At 39.6% G+C, this 15,964-nt stretch overlaps 1 protein-coding gene across 3 annotated transcripts in view; it reads right to left on the bottom strand.

The window, feature by feature from the left end:
• The window catches only part of WASF1 (WASP family member 1), a 1,915,084-nt gene that overhangs the window by 184,612 nt on the left and 1,714,508 nt on the right, over positions 1-15,964 (bottom strand). For all 3 annotated transcript variants that reach the window (XM_044066725.1, XM_044066733.1, XM_044066743.1), the window contains one exon: positions 6,578-6,750. In XM_044066725.1, the coding sequence (XP_043922660.1) occupies positions 6,578-6,750 (173 nt within the window). The remainder of the gene's footprint in view (positions 1-6,577; positions 6,751-15,964) is intronic.

Raw genomic sequence — 15,964 nt, 5'->3', positions numbered from 1 at the left:
GAAGTCAAATACCCCTGAAAATTACAACATCAATAGCACACCCATAAGAGTAGACTCACAGGTGAGAGATCTAGGTACACAAACAGACAGTAGCCGGAACTACTGTGTCTTCACAGTGGTAAGGAAGTTCTTCTTTGTGGCACAACTTACAAGTAAAGGTATGGCATCCAGATCCAAGGACATTATAGTCCCGCTGTACTTAGCCCTCATTAGACCAATAATCAGGTACAGTGTGCCATTTGGCACATACTTTTTATTTTATTTATTTAACATTTGTTAATTGGGAAAGTCCGACTTGGAACAAAGCCAATTTCCAGCAGAGGCCTGGGGAGAAATGCTCCAGATGCTTGTCTTTGTAATAATACTTGACTACACACTTACAGCAGCTGGAGCAACCTCAGAGGTTCCTCACAAAGAAAATGCAGGGTGTAGGCAACAAGTCCTATGCAGATAGACTAAAAGACCTGTTCTTTTACTCTGTCTCCTACTGACTATTAAGGAGTGACCTATGACTGACCTACAAGGCACTCACAAATACAGCCTTGATGGTGCTGCTACACATCCACAAGTCAAACAGCATGATGGTCCTCCAATCTAAGGACCTAAACTTAGCATCTCAACTAAAACATGCTGGAGAGACAGATATGCATCTCAGAGACTGCCCCTTCTTTGGAAGACTTCCTATTCAAATTAAATAGAGCCCTTCCCTGGCCCTCTTCAAACTTAGTTTGGATCAATTGGATGGGGAATTGCAAATTCACACCTGAGATAGTGTCTATGTCCCTTATGGGCAAGGGCAATCTGTAAGATACTCAAGGCATAGTTACACATCCATGCCATCCTCTTGCCCTTAGGGGCCATATATTGGGTCAAATTGGGTTATATTGGCTAGGCTTTTAAGGCCTCAAGTTGTTACCCTCGTAATCTCCTATGAAGCTATAAGTCTAAAACAGGTCTCTCATTTCCTGCTCAGTGCTTTTAGTTTGTTAAAAAATTGCAAATATCACCTTCTTTAATGTTGGCTTGGTGTTAACTTCCCTGCTCACTGCTTGTGAAGTCATCCCCTCTCACTGTCTGCCATCTTATTGTTGCAATAACTCTCTCACCTGCTGCTCAAATAAATGTATTGCTTCATAGGCATCTAGAAATATTTTTTGGTTTTGTGGGTAATGAAAGTCTGAATTAGGCAGGGGAATCATTTTAAACTGCAAGTGTTGTTATTTACATAGTCTAATAGCTGGAAATGACAGTCTGAATTAGGCAGGGGAATCATTTTAAACTGCAAGTGTTGTTATTTACATAGTCTAACAGCTGGAAAAAAAGAGGGATCTTCTTTTCATTGTCAATGCAGACAAATCATTGTCTACATCCTCTCATCACATGCCTGACAGCCCTTCAATGGTTTCCACAGCCTTGATAAAAATTTCTTCTTTGGTGACAAATGACTGAAACATGGCAATAATATGCCTTTAATTTCATCTACTACCAGGCTTCTGAGTTTGTATTCTATGCAACATTTCCAGCTGAATCGAGACCTCTGGGATTCCAGACCATAGTGCCAGGTGGCACTAAACAAAAAAAAAAAGCAGTCCCTACCTTCAAGCTTTTCAGGCACTCCAGTTAACCTGATATTTTTGCACAGGGACCTGTCCTCCATTACCTGCTACCTTCTCCAACATTTCTTTGAGTTTTGTTTCTAGGTCGATTACTCTCCCTTTCAGTGAGCCATTCTACTTCTGTAACTCTGTAAGCAGCTATACTATGGCATCTGATTGATCTGAAAGAGCCTGACTGACCACTTCATTTCTTTTAAAACCATGTTTCATGACAAATGCGTATTATTATTTACCTTTTGGATTTCAGCAGGAATCAGCTGCAGAGAATCGGTGTTTGCATTCTGTTCACCCTCCTCCATGGCCTTTTGTTTTGTAGCTACTATCGGTGACTGAATTTCCAACCTTCCTTCCATCAGTGGTTGCAGTGAGGTTGTGAACACCTTTTGTGTGCTTACTAAGGCTTTCTTTTTCCTGGATTTAGTCATCTGCATTAAAACTCTATCTATGACAGGTTCATGGTTGTTTAAGTCCTTTCCTGTCTCTTACAGTGTTGTGCTAGTTACTTATAAAAATAATAAGTTACTATTACTAGTTACTTTTTAGTGAAAGTAATATGTTACCATTACTTATTACTTTTCTAAAAAAAATAATACATTACTATTACTAGTTACTAACTAAAGTAGCTAGTTACTGTTGAGTTACTTTTACATAAGTATAGTTTATCAATTCTTATGTTCAGATTTACTCACATAGTACTTGTGTGTGAGGAATACATGCTTACTGCACATGAATACGAGTGTATTAAAGTTGTATACACAGTGTTACAATAATGATGAATAGCATTTTACAGTTTACAAAGACCCACAGGCTAGTCTTTATAGTTAAGAGTCACAATGTAATACTTAAACCAAAGTACGCACAGCCAGCAACACAAGACCCATAACAAGTTACAAACCTTCAAATTTTCAACAATGTACATTAGGCTAATCTGCTAAAACAAATGATGAGGATGCAAAAATGTTTACAGAAAATGTCATACAAGTCTAACAAGACTGTTAACACAACAACATCAACCACAACATCACTTTATATAACTATTCACAATGACTACACATTTCTGTTGGCTCAAAGAAGCAACTTTTTAAAGTGTTCATCTGTGAGCCTATTTCTTCTTGCAGTCAGCACTTGGCCACCAAGACTGAACAGGTGTTCAACAGCTGCACTAGCTGGCAGAGCTGTATTAGTGTTCAGAAATATCTTCTTGACTATAGGGTAATTGTTGAGAGAAGATATTTCTCTGGAAGGGTCAGCCAGATACTTGTCCATCTGAGAAGATATGCTGACATTGGCTGGCGTCGACTCTTTGAAGCTGAAGAAGCTGTCTTCAGCAGTTAATGCAGAAGCTTCAGATGACCCATGTGCAGGTTCATTCAGTGTCTGCTTGGCATCAAGGAGCAGAGCCTTGCCTCTGAGTTTCTGCTCTTCAGTGTCCATCCATTGCAACTGGAACTGTGGATGCACTATGCTAGCCAGAATGAGCTCTTCACGCTCCAGAAGATGAGTGAACCGAGCCTCAGTGCCTTTAAGAAGAGCATCGACTAGCGGCACAACAAGCGTCAGAGACTGCCTGACTTTGGACAATGTTTCAGGCATGTAATGGTGGGGATCAGGATTCCCACGAAGCTTTTCAGCTCTGACTGTAGGATGTTCAGAGCCATTGCAGGGGCTGCATTGCTTGCACAAACTCAGCAACAAAGGTAATTTCTGCAGGCCTGAAGATGACAATTCCAATCTGTTCACATATCTCATTCAGAAAGCCTTCACCCTGAGTTGCAATGAGGTGAATTCTCTCCATCGCGCAGAAAGTGGGATTCCATTGTGTTGCATTGGGAATAATCAATACCAGATCACACTTATTTTGAGCCACCTTAGCAGCTTGGGTGCTGTGACTAGTCTTGTTCAGATCAGGGCTGTGCAATCACTCTGCCATGCCAAATAAGTGTCAAACACACACCAAGGACTTGTAATATATTGAGCTGTACAACAGACTCTCTGAAATAACTGTACACTTTGAAAAGACTGTACTATAACACTACACACACTGCCAACACTTTGCAAATTTTAGATACTTTGAATAGCTTTAGTTAATGTGAAAAAGTAGTACATTGTGAAAAATACAGTTTTCTCTTTTTTGAACATTTTATATGATTCTGATATTGTTTCAAATGTTTTCGTAATTATTTCAAGTAATTTTTTCAGTATAAAAATAAAATAAAATGCTGTGTCCGTATGAAGATAAAATCAACCAAGTTTATTCCAAAGCTAATAGTAAGCGCTTTTGTCTCCTTAATCGGAAACTTCTTCAGACTAAGGCTTCACACTAAAAACAGTTATATGCTCATTAGCTCATTACATAATTATAATTTAAACATACAGTCATCCTAAAATTCATATGCTATAAAACAGTTTACAAAACACATACTAATATAAATATGATAATATAATATTAACCTAATGTTTTAGCCCCTTCCTTTTTAAATACATTATAAACTCCTCCCTGTTATTTAATCCGGGGGGGTGGGGGAAGCATGCATTAAGCCTCGCTTGCCAACAATATTCTAACCAACCTAACTCTTTTTCAAGATTGATGGTGTTATATTCAAAAATTAGAACATCCAACACTATGCATTTAAAATTTACTTTACATTTCTTCTCTATATAATGTTTGCTCATGGCATTCTTCATGTCTCCATGTGTAATTGCATAACTGTGTTCGTAGATTTTTCTGCATAGTGTGAAGCCTTAGTCTGAAGAAGTCTACAATTGAGGAGACAAAAGCACTTACTATTGGCTTTGGAATACACTTGGTTGATTTTATCTTCATGCGGACACAGCATTTTATTTTGTTTTTGTTTTGGATTTATTTGCTTGCTGCTAGCCGAGGATACTTTTTTCAGTATGTCGCAGTTTTGAAATTTGTTTATTCAGTAATTTGTTTGGAATGCTTTGCTTTATATTCATTGAGGGAAAAATCATTTAAATGAGTTTAAGAACCTGGAAATATTTTCTACCTGTTTACAAGTCGTTTGAGCCACTCTTGTATATTCCTCCATGTCTGTGCACCTCATGGTTTTAAGAAGTTTTGGCTTCGGATCCCATTCTGAGAACATGTCACTCGTTTTGTGTATTCAAATAAGATGACAAGGCTTGGGTGTTTATTTAAGATATTTATTACACACAAACACATCAGGATGGATGACTGGAACATGAAACCTAAGCGAACTAGCTAACTGACTGACTGCTATACACATACATGCTTTCACTCCATCTGCTTACACAAAATGGCACTCTGCTTGCACAAGCTCAGTACTTCCTGTGCATGTGCCCACCACGAACTACAGTGGCTTTTAAAGTAAAACACACACACTATGATATACGCTCCCTGTGTTCGAGTGGGTTTACCCAGGATGTTCCGGTTTCCTGCCAAATTCTCAAGAAATGCTGCAGGTGGATTAGACATTCTAAATTAGCTTTAGGTGTGAGTGTGTGCATGCGTGTGCCTTCTGAACAAGGTTGAATGCTGGGCTGACAACTCAACAATGTAAAACTCCGCTTCCACTTGTTCTGCAGACTGAAGATCCCTAACAGGCATAGCCGAAAGGAGAAGAAAAAGATTAGTCTTTATAGCTAGAGAGTCACAGATAATAATTAAACCAAACCAGTCAACAGCACAAGACCTATAAAAACCTATCACATTTTGTCTATTTTCAGCAACTAAAATTTGAAACCTGAAAAGAATTTTAAATAGAACATAGCAAAATATTGTCAGGGCAAAAGTTGGTTGATCATAGATGCACTCGAAGCGTCCTGCTTGGTGCAGTGGGTTGGGGCATCAGGTTCTCAACTGATGAGTTTGATTCTAACTGATGGTGGTATGAAGAACCAATGACATTTATTATACTGCAAGGTAAGGATATGATCTCTATCAGGCTAGAATTGTCCAGTTAGGGGATGTTTTAGTGGGTGAGAGTACCACACTACCAGGGCAGGGCTGGAGTCTGGTCATCATTAGCTTTCACTCCTTGCAGTGCTAAAAAAAATTAAGTAAATTTTGCTCCAGACTAATTCTAATGATCTATTATGAATGCCACGTGCTATGAATTGTGCCAACATGATGTTGTAATTTTTTATCCAAATTGCCACTTCAAAGTGTCTATTACCTTCTAACATCTGCTTATGATTCATACTATACAGGGATCCCGGAAGTTTTACATCCCTCTTTAGGAGGCTATATCACCCACGTTGAGAACCACTGGTTTAAGCTGAAAGTAGCTCAAAAGTAACTCACATTTAAGTTACTATTTACTAAAAAAAGTAATATGTTACTATTACTAGTTACTATTTTGAAAAAGTAACTAGTTATATTACTAGTTACTAGAAATTGTAATATATTACAGTAATATATTACTTATTGTAATAGATTACTCCCATCACTGGTCTCTTAACTGTCGTTTTTATAAAATTATTAATCCAGAGCTTGATCGTCGTCTCTCCCCTGCCAGGTAAGTACTGTGGTGGTGGTGCTGCGGTAGCGTTGTCGCCTCATAGCAAGACGTTGTCCCGTTCGATTCTCAACTAGAGCGTCTTCTGTGTGAAGGCATACGTGAATGGGGCGTGCCTTCGTTGAAGGGTGTGCGTCAGGGCTGGTAACCCAGTACATAAAAATCCACTACCAATCATTAGTGGACCGGAGTTCCGCTGTGGCGACCCCTAACCAGGAAAAGCCGAAAGACACAAACAATCCAGAGCTTACTTAGCCGCATGCATTTCAACAGCTTTGAGTTAAAATAAATCATATGGTCCTGGTAAATCATGTGAAGGGCTCAAACACTGTTGCCCATTTTACTGAGTTTAAATACATACACGCCCACACACACCCACACACCATGTGCCCTAGAATGGTTTTGAGCTTCTGTTTCATCAACATTTTTCATTAAGTGAAAGAAATCTTTACAACAAACCTTGATTCAAAGTGTGAATTTGGTCCATTAACTACTTCGATCATATTCTGTTGGTTGCGTACTTCATCTTCTGCAAGTTCTAAGCCTTGAGCCAGCTTCTGCCATTCCTTCCGTCTATCATGTGGAGCTCGTGGTATTTTCTCTGCATCATGGGGACGGTCTATATTTTTCTGCTGTATTGGAAAACAGTACAGTCATGTTAAACAGAAGACAGACAAAAAAAACTATGTAAATTTATTTCCCTTATATATCTGAACTTTATAAATATCTTCCTTTATGTATTACTTAATTCATTCACAAGCCTAGAGTCCTTTCTCCGTAGGACCTCATTTTAGCACTCAAACATGAAAACACTTACTGTGGTGACGTCTGTCTTTTGTCATTAGTAGTCAGACATGAACAACAGTATTTGTGTCATGAGATCCAGGCAGTCGGAAGTATAAAACATCAGTGCAGACAGTTTCTTGTATGAAACATATTACTGAGCTTTGTCACTGATACAGAACACCAGCATGGTTTGCTAACTAACCTCTAAACTGACAGCCCATTGATATTTGAGAAGTCATTCATGTGCTCCATTTTTTCCTTTGACCTGCATTGTTTCAATGCCCCGTTTGTTTCTTTTGAAAACTGGTGTCATAAATAATGAAATAGGGCAATATTTCTGCACACTTCCACTTTGGATTTCAAGATGAGAACTATCTAAATTCCTAATACAGATCATTCTTTCAGGTTCTGTCAAAACTCGTCTTTTGGCCACATTTCACATGAACTTTCAAGAAGATACTAGGAGAAGTAGATGCACAAAACTACACACTAACAGACAGAGATAGTAGAAATGTCACCAGTGAGCCTACAAAGTTCAGCTATGATTTCCCATCTCCACAATGCCTCACCAGACACCTTGCCTCAGACATCCTACTGTAAATGCCTGCATCTAAGACTCTATTACGCCCATCAGTCTTGAATCTCAAAATGGTTTACTTCTACAGCATCTGTAAGATATTTGCTTCAAAACTGCACATCTCACTTCCTGTAAAGAAGATCCTCTCCTAGCATGGACTATGCTGTGCTGATCTGACCCCAATTTGCCAAACGAGGACATTCTTAAAGCAAACAGCTTAAGCTATCATTTATTTGCTGGACTGAGTCCTGGCCTTCCCCAGATACTATTCTTTACTCTGCATGTAACAGAAGGTGATGTGATGGATTAGTTATGAAGAAAGGGACAGTTTTGTGGTAGGACTGTACTCTCTTTTGAAAGCACTTTGAAAAAAATGGTACAATTGTCTCAAAAGTAGCAATCCCAGACACAGAGTACTTCTCAATATTGTAGATATCTGACACATTCAGCAGTAATTCCCCAAGATTTCAGACCCAGAAAACTATACAAACAAGTTAACTTAATTAACCAAATAAGAGCGGCTATACACACCAAACACTAAACAACCAAGAAGCAGTGTAGCACACACTTAAATCCACCACAGATCCAATGACACTTTTCATGCAGCTGGTAAAATAGACAAAAATATAATAAAACAACCTAAAAATTAGTATAGCAAAGAGATTTAGCGCTTTCATCCACCATAAACGTGGATTTCATCAGAATGCCATACTTCTCCTTCATTTCATTACAATACCCATTGCAAAAAAGGCGCCTTTGAATTTGAACCAATGGAAAATTACAATTGGTTCACAAAATTTAAAGGTACACATAACATTTAATGCAGTTCAACACTCACATCTATAAAGAAAATTAGTCACAGTAACTTTTCTCTATGCTTATTGTGGGCTTATTTCATTCCTTACATTAAGAAATTAATATATACTTGTGAAATGTAACTGTTTTGTGCATGTTTAAATATTCAGGTACATACTTTTCATTCACAACAAGTTCATATTCTTGCTAATAATACAGATCCTATAGGTATGTGATCGTTGAGTCTGGGGGTGAGGGGGTAGGGGTGTGTGGGGGGGGGGTTGCATCAAGCAATAGTTGCCACTTCACTTCTTTTTCTGCAAGTAAGATTTTAATATCTCCCCCTCTTGGATTGGGTTTCACCTGTTGCAATATACCAAACTTAAAGTCTTTACAATTCCTACTACTGTCTAAATGTCTGTATAATGCATTGTTCTTTTCTTTCATGGCAATATTGTACAAGTGGTCATATATTCTATTTTTTAGACATCTGTCGGTCTTTCCGACAGAGAAACCTGGACATTCTAAATATTTAGCTAAATATATAACATGTTTGGTGTTGCAATTCCCACTTCTAAATGTTACTTTCGTCCTATTAAAATTCTCAGGGACTAGACTACCGACATCTAAAACCGCATGACATTGCTTGCATCGTCCACATTTGGTGGCGTGTTTGTCTTTTTTTGTCCATCCATCAGTTGTCAAAGGGTGCTCAAGTTTATTTTTTTATGTATAATCCTGTTTTATATACAAACATAGGTGTCTCTCCTAGCATGTCAACCAACCCATCCTCTGATTTGGTTATATTCTATAATACATGCCCTGTTATATTTAATATTCCCTTCATTACTTCGCATTCAATTTATCTGGGAATTGTCCAATCCTAAAATGGGTTTATATTTTTTACCCCATTCACTCTTTACATAACCTGTAATGTCAGATATAAGGCCATTAGGATAACCACTATCCCTAAATAAACTTCCAATATATTCTATTTCTAATACCATTTCATCATAAAGGGAGGTCATCCTGGTGGCCTTAATACACTGTCCTTTCAGTATACTCCTCATCTGATTTCTAGGATGATTGCTTGAATATTCCAGATAGGAATTACTAAACGTCTCCTTCCTATGTATTCGAGACTTAAAACCTGTGGGTGTATGGGAAACAAAAGTATCTAAATAAGCAACTCCTACTTGGCTGCTATTGTGAGTGAATTGGAGAAAGCTACTTGTATTGTTTAGATATTGTACAAACCTGGCTATCTCATCAAGGGGTCCATCCCACAAAATAAAAATATCATCCAGAAATCTGGTGTAACATTTGACATACTTGAAGTACTCACTGTTAAAGACATGTTGTTCTTCCCAATCAAGCAGTACTAAGTTTGCAAAGATGGGGGCACAAGCTGCCCCCATCGCTACACCCTTAGTCTGCCTGTAAATGAAGTTATTTTCGAATACAATGGACATACATTCAACAATAAGTTGAACCCTGTCCCATTCAGTCGCTGAATATTTCCTAATGCTGTTGGTAAACATCTCTAGACCTTCCTCCTTCGGAATGCATGAAAATAAATCAATAAATCAATAGTGAGACATACTAGTTCCCTTTTCCATAGACTAGGTTTCAGACTACTAAGAAAGTCCCAGGAATCTTTTATTATATGAGGTACTTTCACAGAAATGTGTTTTAACCAATGATCTATAGCTACTCCTATAGGAAATGTTTTAGATTTACTACCCAATACTATTGGTCGAAAGGGGGGATCCAACAGATTTTTATGTATTTTGGGTATACCCACTATTGTAGCTATTACTGTGCATATTACCCTTAACAAATTAAGTGTGTCAGTGGTAATTCTACCGTCTAAATGAAATTCTTCCAAGTATAAATCTATGCGCCTGTAAGCAATATGAATTTCATTCACAGAGACAGTTTCATAATTCCCAGACTCGTGTAATATTTCATAGATTTTGTTGGTGTATTCCATGGAATCATATATTACCACCCCTCCCCCCTTGTCGGGTTTCATAACCCTAATTCCAAGATCTGATCTTAGTTGGTTCAACACATCATTTTCTTTAACCGATAGATTATATTTGTGTCTATCCTGGTTAGTCCTCTGTTGTAACTTGTATAATTCCCTGGTAACAACCTTCTCGTAAGTAGCTATAGTGGGATGCATGGGGGGAATGAATACAGATTTTTTCTTAAGTGTTCCAGTGACAACATTACTTGTTTGACCATGAAAATGAAGTTCAATCATATTGTCAAATATATTAAACTTTGTTCTAGGCACAAATTTCATCCCTTTGGATAATATACTAAAATGTTCTTCTTATAATTGAAAGTTTTTGTAATTAAATATGTTAAAGTTGTTCAAACTATAAACTACTTCATTCGAGACCTCTACATGTCTCCTATTAGCCTCATCAATCCCTATATTTACCAGTGATGTTGTGTCCTTTTCCACCTCTGTTGACTCCCATACCAATTCTTCCAGTCCCACTCCTGTTCCTCATCCCTGCCATATCTCCTCATCCTTGGTAGATAATTCCTCTGTCCCCTCTGAAAATTTTGGGCCTGCTTGTTGTGATAATTGGGTTGGTGGAAGTCCTGCTGTACCTCACTATCTCGATAGTCCTCTAAGGGTAATGTAGACTTCCCTTCCCCGCTTTTCTTCCAAGGATATACTTCTCCCTTCTTATATTGTTCAAGGTCTCTCTCCATTTTCTTACATTTCCTTTTATAAATCTTTTCAGATTTATCCTCCACAATATCAAACTGTTTAGTATATAGTTTATCCCACTGTGCATATAATAGGTCATTTGTAATCAAAGAATTTAACTTTTCCACTTCATTGATTAAATAACATAACCTTTCATCGTTGTATTTTATAATTAACTTCATAAATTTAAAACCAAAATTATCAAATAATGCATTAAATTCATTTTTGACCATTTCATTTATAATAATTCCCATCGGCGCCTTGAAAAACCTCAACCCCACAGGAACAATATTAAGTTCCAAACATTTATTTAAATATACATTGTCTATTTTTAAACCTTTAATTATTCCTACAGTTTTACCCAAGGAATAAATCATGTCTTTCAGTGTTCCATTGTTTTCAGAATTCGCATTAGTCATGTCTGAATGCATGTTAGCACAATGGGTATTTTAATGAAATGAAGGAAAAGTATGTCATTATGATGAAGTCCATGTTTATGGTGGATGAATGTGCTAAATCTCTTTGCTATACTAGTTTTTAGGTTGTTATTTTATTAAGTCTATTTTACCAGCTGCGTGAAAAGTGTTGTTGGATCTGTGATGGATTTGGAAGTTAACTTAATTCAAAGAAAACTGAAAAAAAGCTTACAGTAAGGAATCTGTGTATCCAAAGCTTACTGAACTGAAAAATAAGGAAAGTCTTTTCACATAAGAAGGCCTATACAACTAACCTATAAAAGTGGAAACATAAGTATGTAAAGCAGTATTTCATGTAACAACCTATAGAAGATGTTATGAAAAAAGAAGTTATGTACTCACCATCACGGTCCATATGAGTAGTTGTACTTCATTCGTCTTCAACCTGTGGGTTATGGATCTGTATCGGATCCGACTTGGACGCATATCCAGCATCTGATCTGAGCTCAAAGCTCCCCCCTTACCCATAATACCCCTGTCTCCTTCCTCCCTTCAGATCGAGTTTGCTGCCAAACCTGTTACTCACACCCGACCCAACAAGACCTTGCCACTATCAGAAAAAACCTCTCTAAACAATGGGCAGGACAAAGGACATCTTGAAGGTGCCCAATTTCTATATCTATATTATCCCCAAACAAATCAGACAAGGTCGGGGGAGGGATGGCTGAAAACTAATAAAGTACAACTACTCAGATGGAATGTTATGGTGAGTACATAGCTTCTTTATCTGAAGTGGTTGGCTTCATTTGATCTTCAACCTGTGGGGCACAGTCCCCAGCTAATATACACCTGGGAGGCCCTCATGGAAGGATATTCCGAAGCACGGGGGAGCCAAAGGATGCCCTGTTCCTAGATACGATGTCCAGTTTGTAATGTGATATGAAGAGATGAGAACCAAGTAGCTGCAGAACAGATATCATCCAATGACATTCTGGACCAAAAGGCCGCTGAAGTAGCCATAGATCTGGCAGAATGTGCTTTTACCTGACCAGGCAGGGAAATTCCCGTGACAGAATACACCAGAATAATACACTGGGAAATCCAGTGGGCAATAGTAACTTTGGAGATTGGTTTCCCTAAAAAGGGTTTTGAGTAAGAAACGAAAAGTTTGTCAGATTTACAAAAGGCTTTTGTCCAGTACAAATAGAATTGTAATTGTCTATGTACATCCAACAAGTGTAATTTGTATTCTCTTATTTTGAAAATTTGGAAAGAAGACTGGGAGACTGATCATTTGATTAATACTGGCTTCTGATGCTACCTTGGAGAAAAAAGGATGGGTGAGTACGCAAAGATACTCTATCCTTATGAAAAATCATATAAGGAATATTGATCGATAGTGCCTGAAGTTCTGACACCCTCCTGGCCAAAGTAATGGCAACTAAAAATGCAGTCTTCCAAGACAGAAACTGCAAATATACCGAATCTGCAGTCTGAAGCACTAATGTAAGGTCACATGGAGGCATAGGATCCTTCACTGGGGGTCTCGGAAGAAAGGTAACCTTAAGGAAGGTCTTGCAAAGTTTAGAAGAAGCCAAAAAAGTCATATTTTCCCTCACAAGAAAGTTAGAAATTGCAGCCAGTTCGACTTTAACTGTGGACGAATTGGCGCCTTGTTGAAAAATCCCTGACAAAAATTCCAACACCGCAGAAACTGGAGCAGTAAAGGGATCCAATGCACGCTGTAAAGCCAATACAGAAAATTGTTTCCACTTACTACGATATAACCTGGTAGAAGACTTATGAGCCACTACCAAAATGCTTTTAATGGGAGAAGATAAACCAGGAGTCCTAATAATCATGGGAACTGGAGCAGCCAAGCTGTGAGCTTCAGACTGTCCAGGTCTGGATGGAGAATCTACCTGAAGAATGAAAAATGAGATCCAAAAATGGATCCAATGTCCATGGTGGAGCTACTAGATGAGACCACTGAGAGGGAAACCAGACTTGGCGAGGCCAGAATGAGGCAATGAGGATCAAGAAGCTCCCCAGCCTGCGAGCTTTCTGAAGAAATGTTGGTATCAAGGGTAGAGGAGGATAAGCTTAGAGAAGACCGGAAGGCTAAGCATGAATCAGAGCATCTTTGAGGGCTTCCCCCTGAGGGAGGTTCAGAACGAAGAACTCGCTGCATTTCGCATTTGAAGGAGATGCGAATAGATTGCAGCAAGGCTGACCCCACTTTTGAAAGATCTGTTTGCCACTGAAGGATTCAGTGATCACTCGTAAGGCATCAGGATAGATCTGCTGAGCCTGTCCGCTAGAATGTTAGAACGCCGCGGAATGTGAGTTACTACCAGAAAACGGCAGGTGGAGATTGCCCATTCCCACACTCTCATGGCTTCGCAACAAAGGGGGTAAGATCTGGTTCCCCCCTGTTTGTTGATGTACCAGACCACCGACATGTTGTCTGTCTGGATAGCAACTGTTCCTAGGGGAAGATGGGCATGAAGAGGCTGCAACGTGAGAAGCACCGCCCTCATCTCCAGGACTTTGATATGCAAACTGGTCTCAGATGGGGACCACGTGCCTTGGGCTGTCCTTCCTGAGCAGTGCCTCCCCACCCTAGCTGGGTGGAGTCCGTAGTGATAATAATTCCAATGAACAACGCCAACGTTGAGCAGAAAAAAACGACCTTTATAACAACACAAAGCATTGACAAAGGGTGTAATACCTGAAAGCTTTGTGTTTTTATAAAGGTCATTTTTTTTCTGCTCAACGTTGGTGTTGTTCATTGGAGTCCATAGTTACCATGGCCTTGGGGAATGACGGGAGAAAGGGACGTCCCTGAACTAGGTCCAGGGAATTAATCCACCACCAAAGAGAGTCTTGCACACTCAGGAGATTCAAACAAGATGAGACAATGGCAGACCTAGCAAGGAACACTGAACTGCCAGAGTCCACTGAAGAATCTGCATATGAAGGCACGCTAATGGTAGCAGATTGATAATGGCCGCCATAGACCCCAATGCCCGCAGTACTGCTTCTGCTGTCGGAGATTGAGCTAGCAGGAGATAAAGAACATGCAGCTTCAGGCTGTGTATCCTTTCTGGAGTAAGGAAAACTTTTGTTTGGATAGTGTCTTTGTTTAGATAGTGACTTACTGAGATTGATGGTGATGCCAAACCTCTGTGCTAGGAGAAGGAAGTAATCCCTGTCTTGGCAAAGTTGATGCTTGGAAGGGGCAGCGAGGAGCCAATCATCCAGGTAAGGGAAAACCTGAATACTCTGAAGCCTCAGGAGAGCCGCTACTACTGCCATCACCTTGGTGAACACCCTGAGGGCTGTGGCGAGAATGAAGTGAAGGGCTCTGAACTGATAATGATTGGCCCCTAGCCAGAAGAGGAGGAACCTCCGAGAGAGCCTGTCCATCTTGATATGCTAGTACGCATCCTGGAATTCGATCGAGCACATCCAGTCTTTCACCCGCAGGAAGGGCAGGATGGATTAAAGTGTGACCATCCAGAATTTTGCCTTGGCAACTGACAGGTTCAAGGTGGATAGATCCAAAATGGGTCTTAGGTCCCCTGTTTTCTTTGGCACTAAAAAGAACCTGGAATAAATGCCTGATCCAGACGGGTTAAGGGGGACAGGTTGGATGACTCATTTTATTAGCAGCTTTTCTATTTCTAGTGCTGCTTCCTCCCTTTGCGCAGGTGGGACATCTGGGAGGTGTTTCGGTGGAAGGGGTGGTTCGAGGAACAGGACTGAATAACCCCTAGATATGATCTGCAACACCCAATGATCTGTTGTTATGGACTCCCATTCCACTGGGTGTAGCGATAAAGTACAGCTGTGTACACTTACCATAAATGTAGATGTTCAAGTCTATTCACTGTTGCAGTCATCACATTTGGGTTATCTGCTTGCAGTAGCCCACAGTCGGCCTGATTATCAAAGTCTTGGGTCCTGCGTCGGTTTTTGTCTCATCTTCCATGACGTCAGGTAGTCAGGGGTATAAAGCATGCAGCCGATGCCATTACATCAGTTTTTCTTGCCCCAGATGTCAGGTGACCCCATAATGGGAAGCAATTATATATACAAGGATACACCTCCAACAAAAAAGCAAATACACCAAAAAGCTTTTAGCATAGTAAACAAGAACAGAGGTATAGCCAATAGAAGTCAGGGGCTGGAGGGAGGGTAGCTAGGACTGCCACAGTGAATACAATCGAACATCTGCATTTATGGTAAGTGTACACAACTGTACCATGTTCTTCATGTTTCACTGCTGCAGCCATCACATTTGGGTAGATTCCCAAAGCTAAGGATGGGAGGAGGAAATTAGACAGCATTAGGACTAGCTATAAGGCCCTGCAAGACTGCAGTGGCAAAGCCAGCTCTGGATTTAGAGAAAATTGGCAAATGGTAATGCTTGGTGAAGGTAAGTACAGAACTCCGGGTAGCTGCTTCTAGGATGTCCCTGGTAGGGACACCTCTGAGAAAGGCTGTAGAGGTAGATGCAGCCCTGGTTGAATGTGGTC

The sequence above is a fragment of the Protopterus annectens genome, chromosome 1.part0 (genome assembly GCF_019279795.1).
Source record: "Protopterus annectens isolate FY-2018-M chromosome 1.part0, PAN1.0, whole genome shotgun sequence".
NCBI lineage: Eukaryota > Metazoa > Chordata > Ceratodontiformes > Protopteridae > Protopterus > Protopterus annectens.
This window is presented reverse-complemented; position numbering and strand designations above follow the sequence as displayed.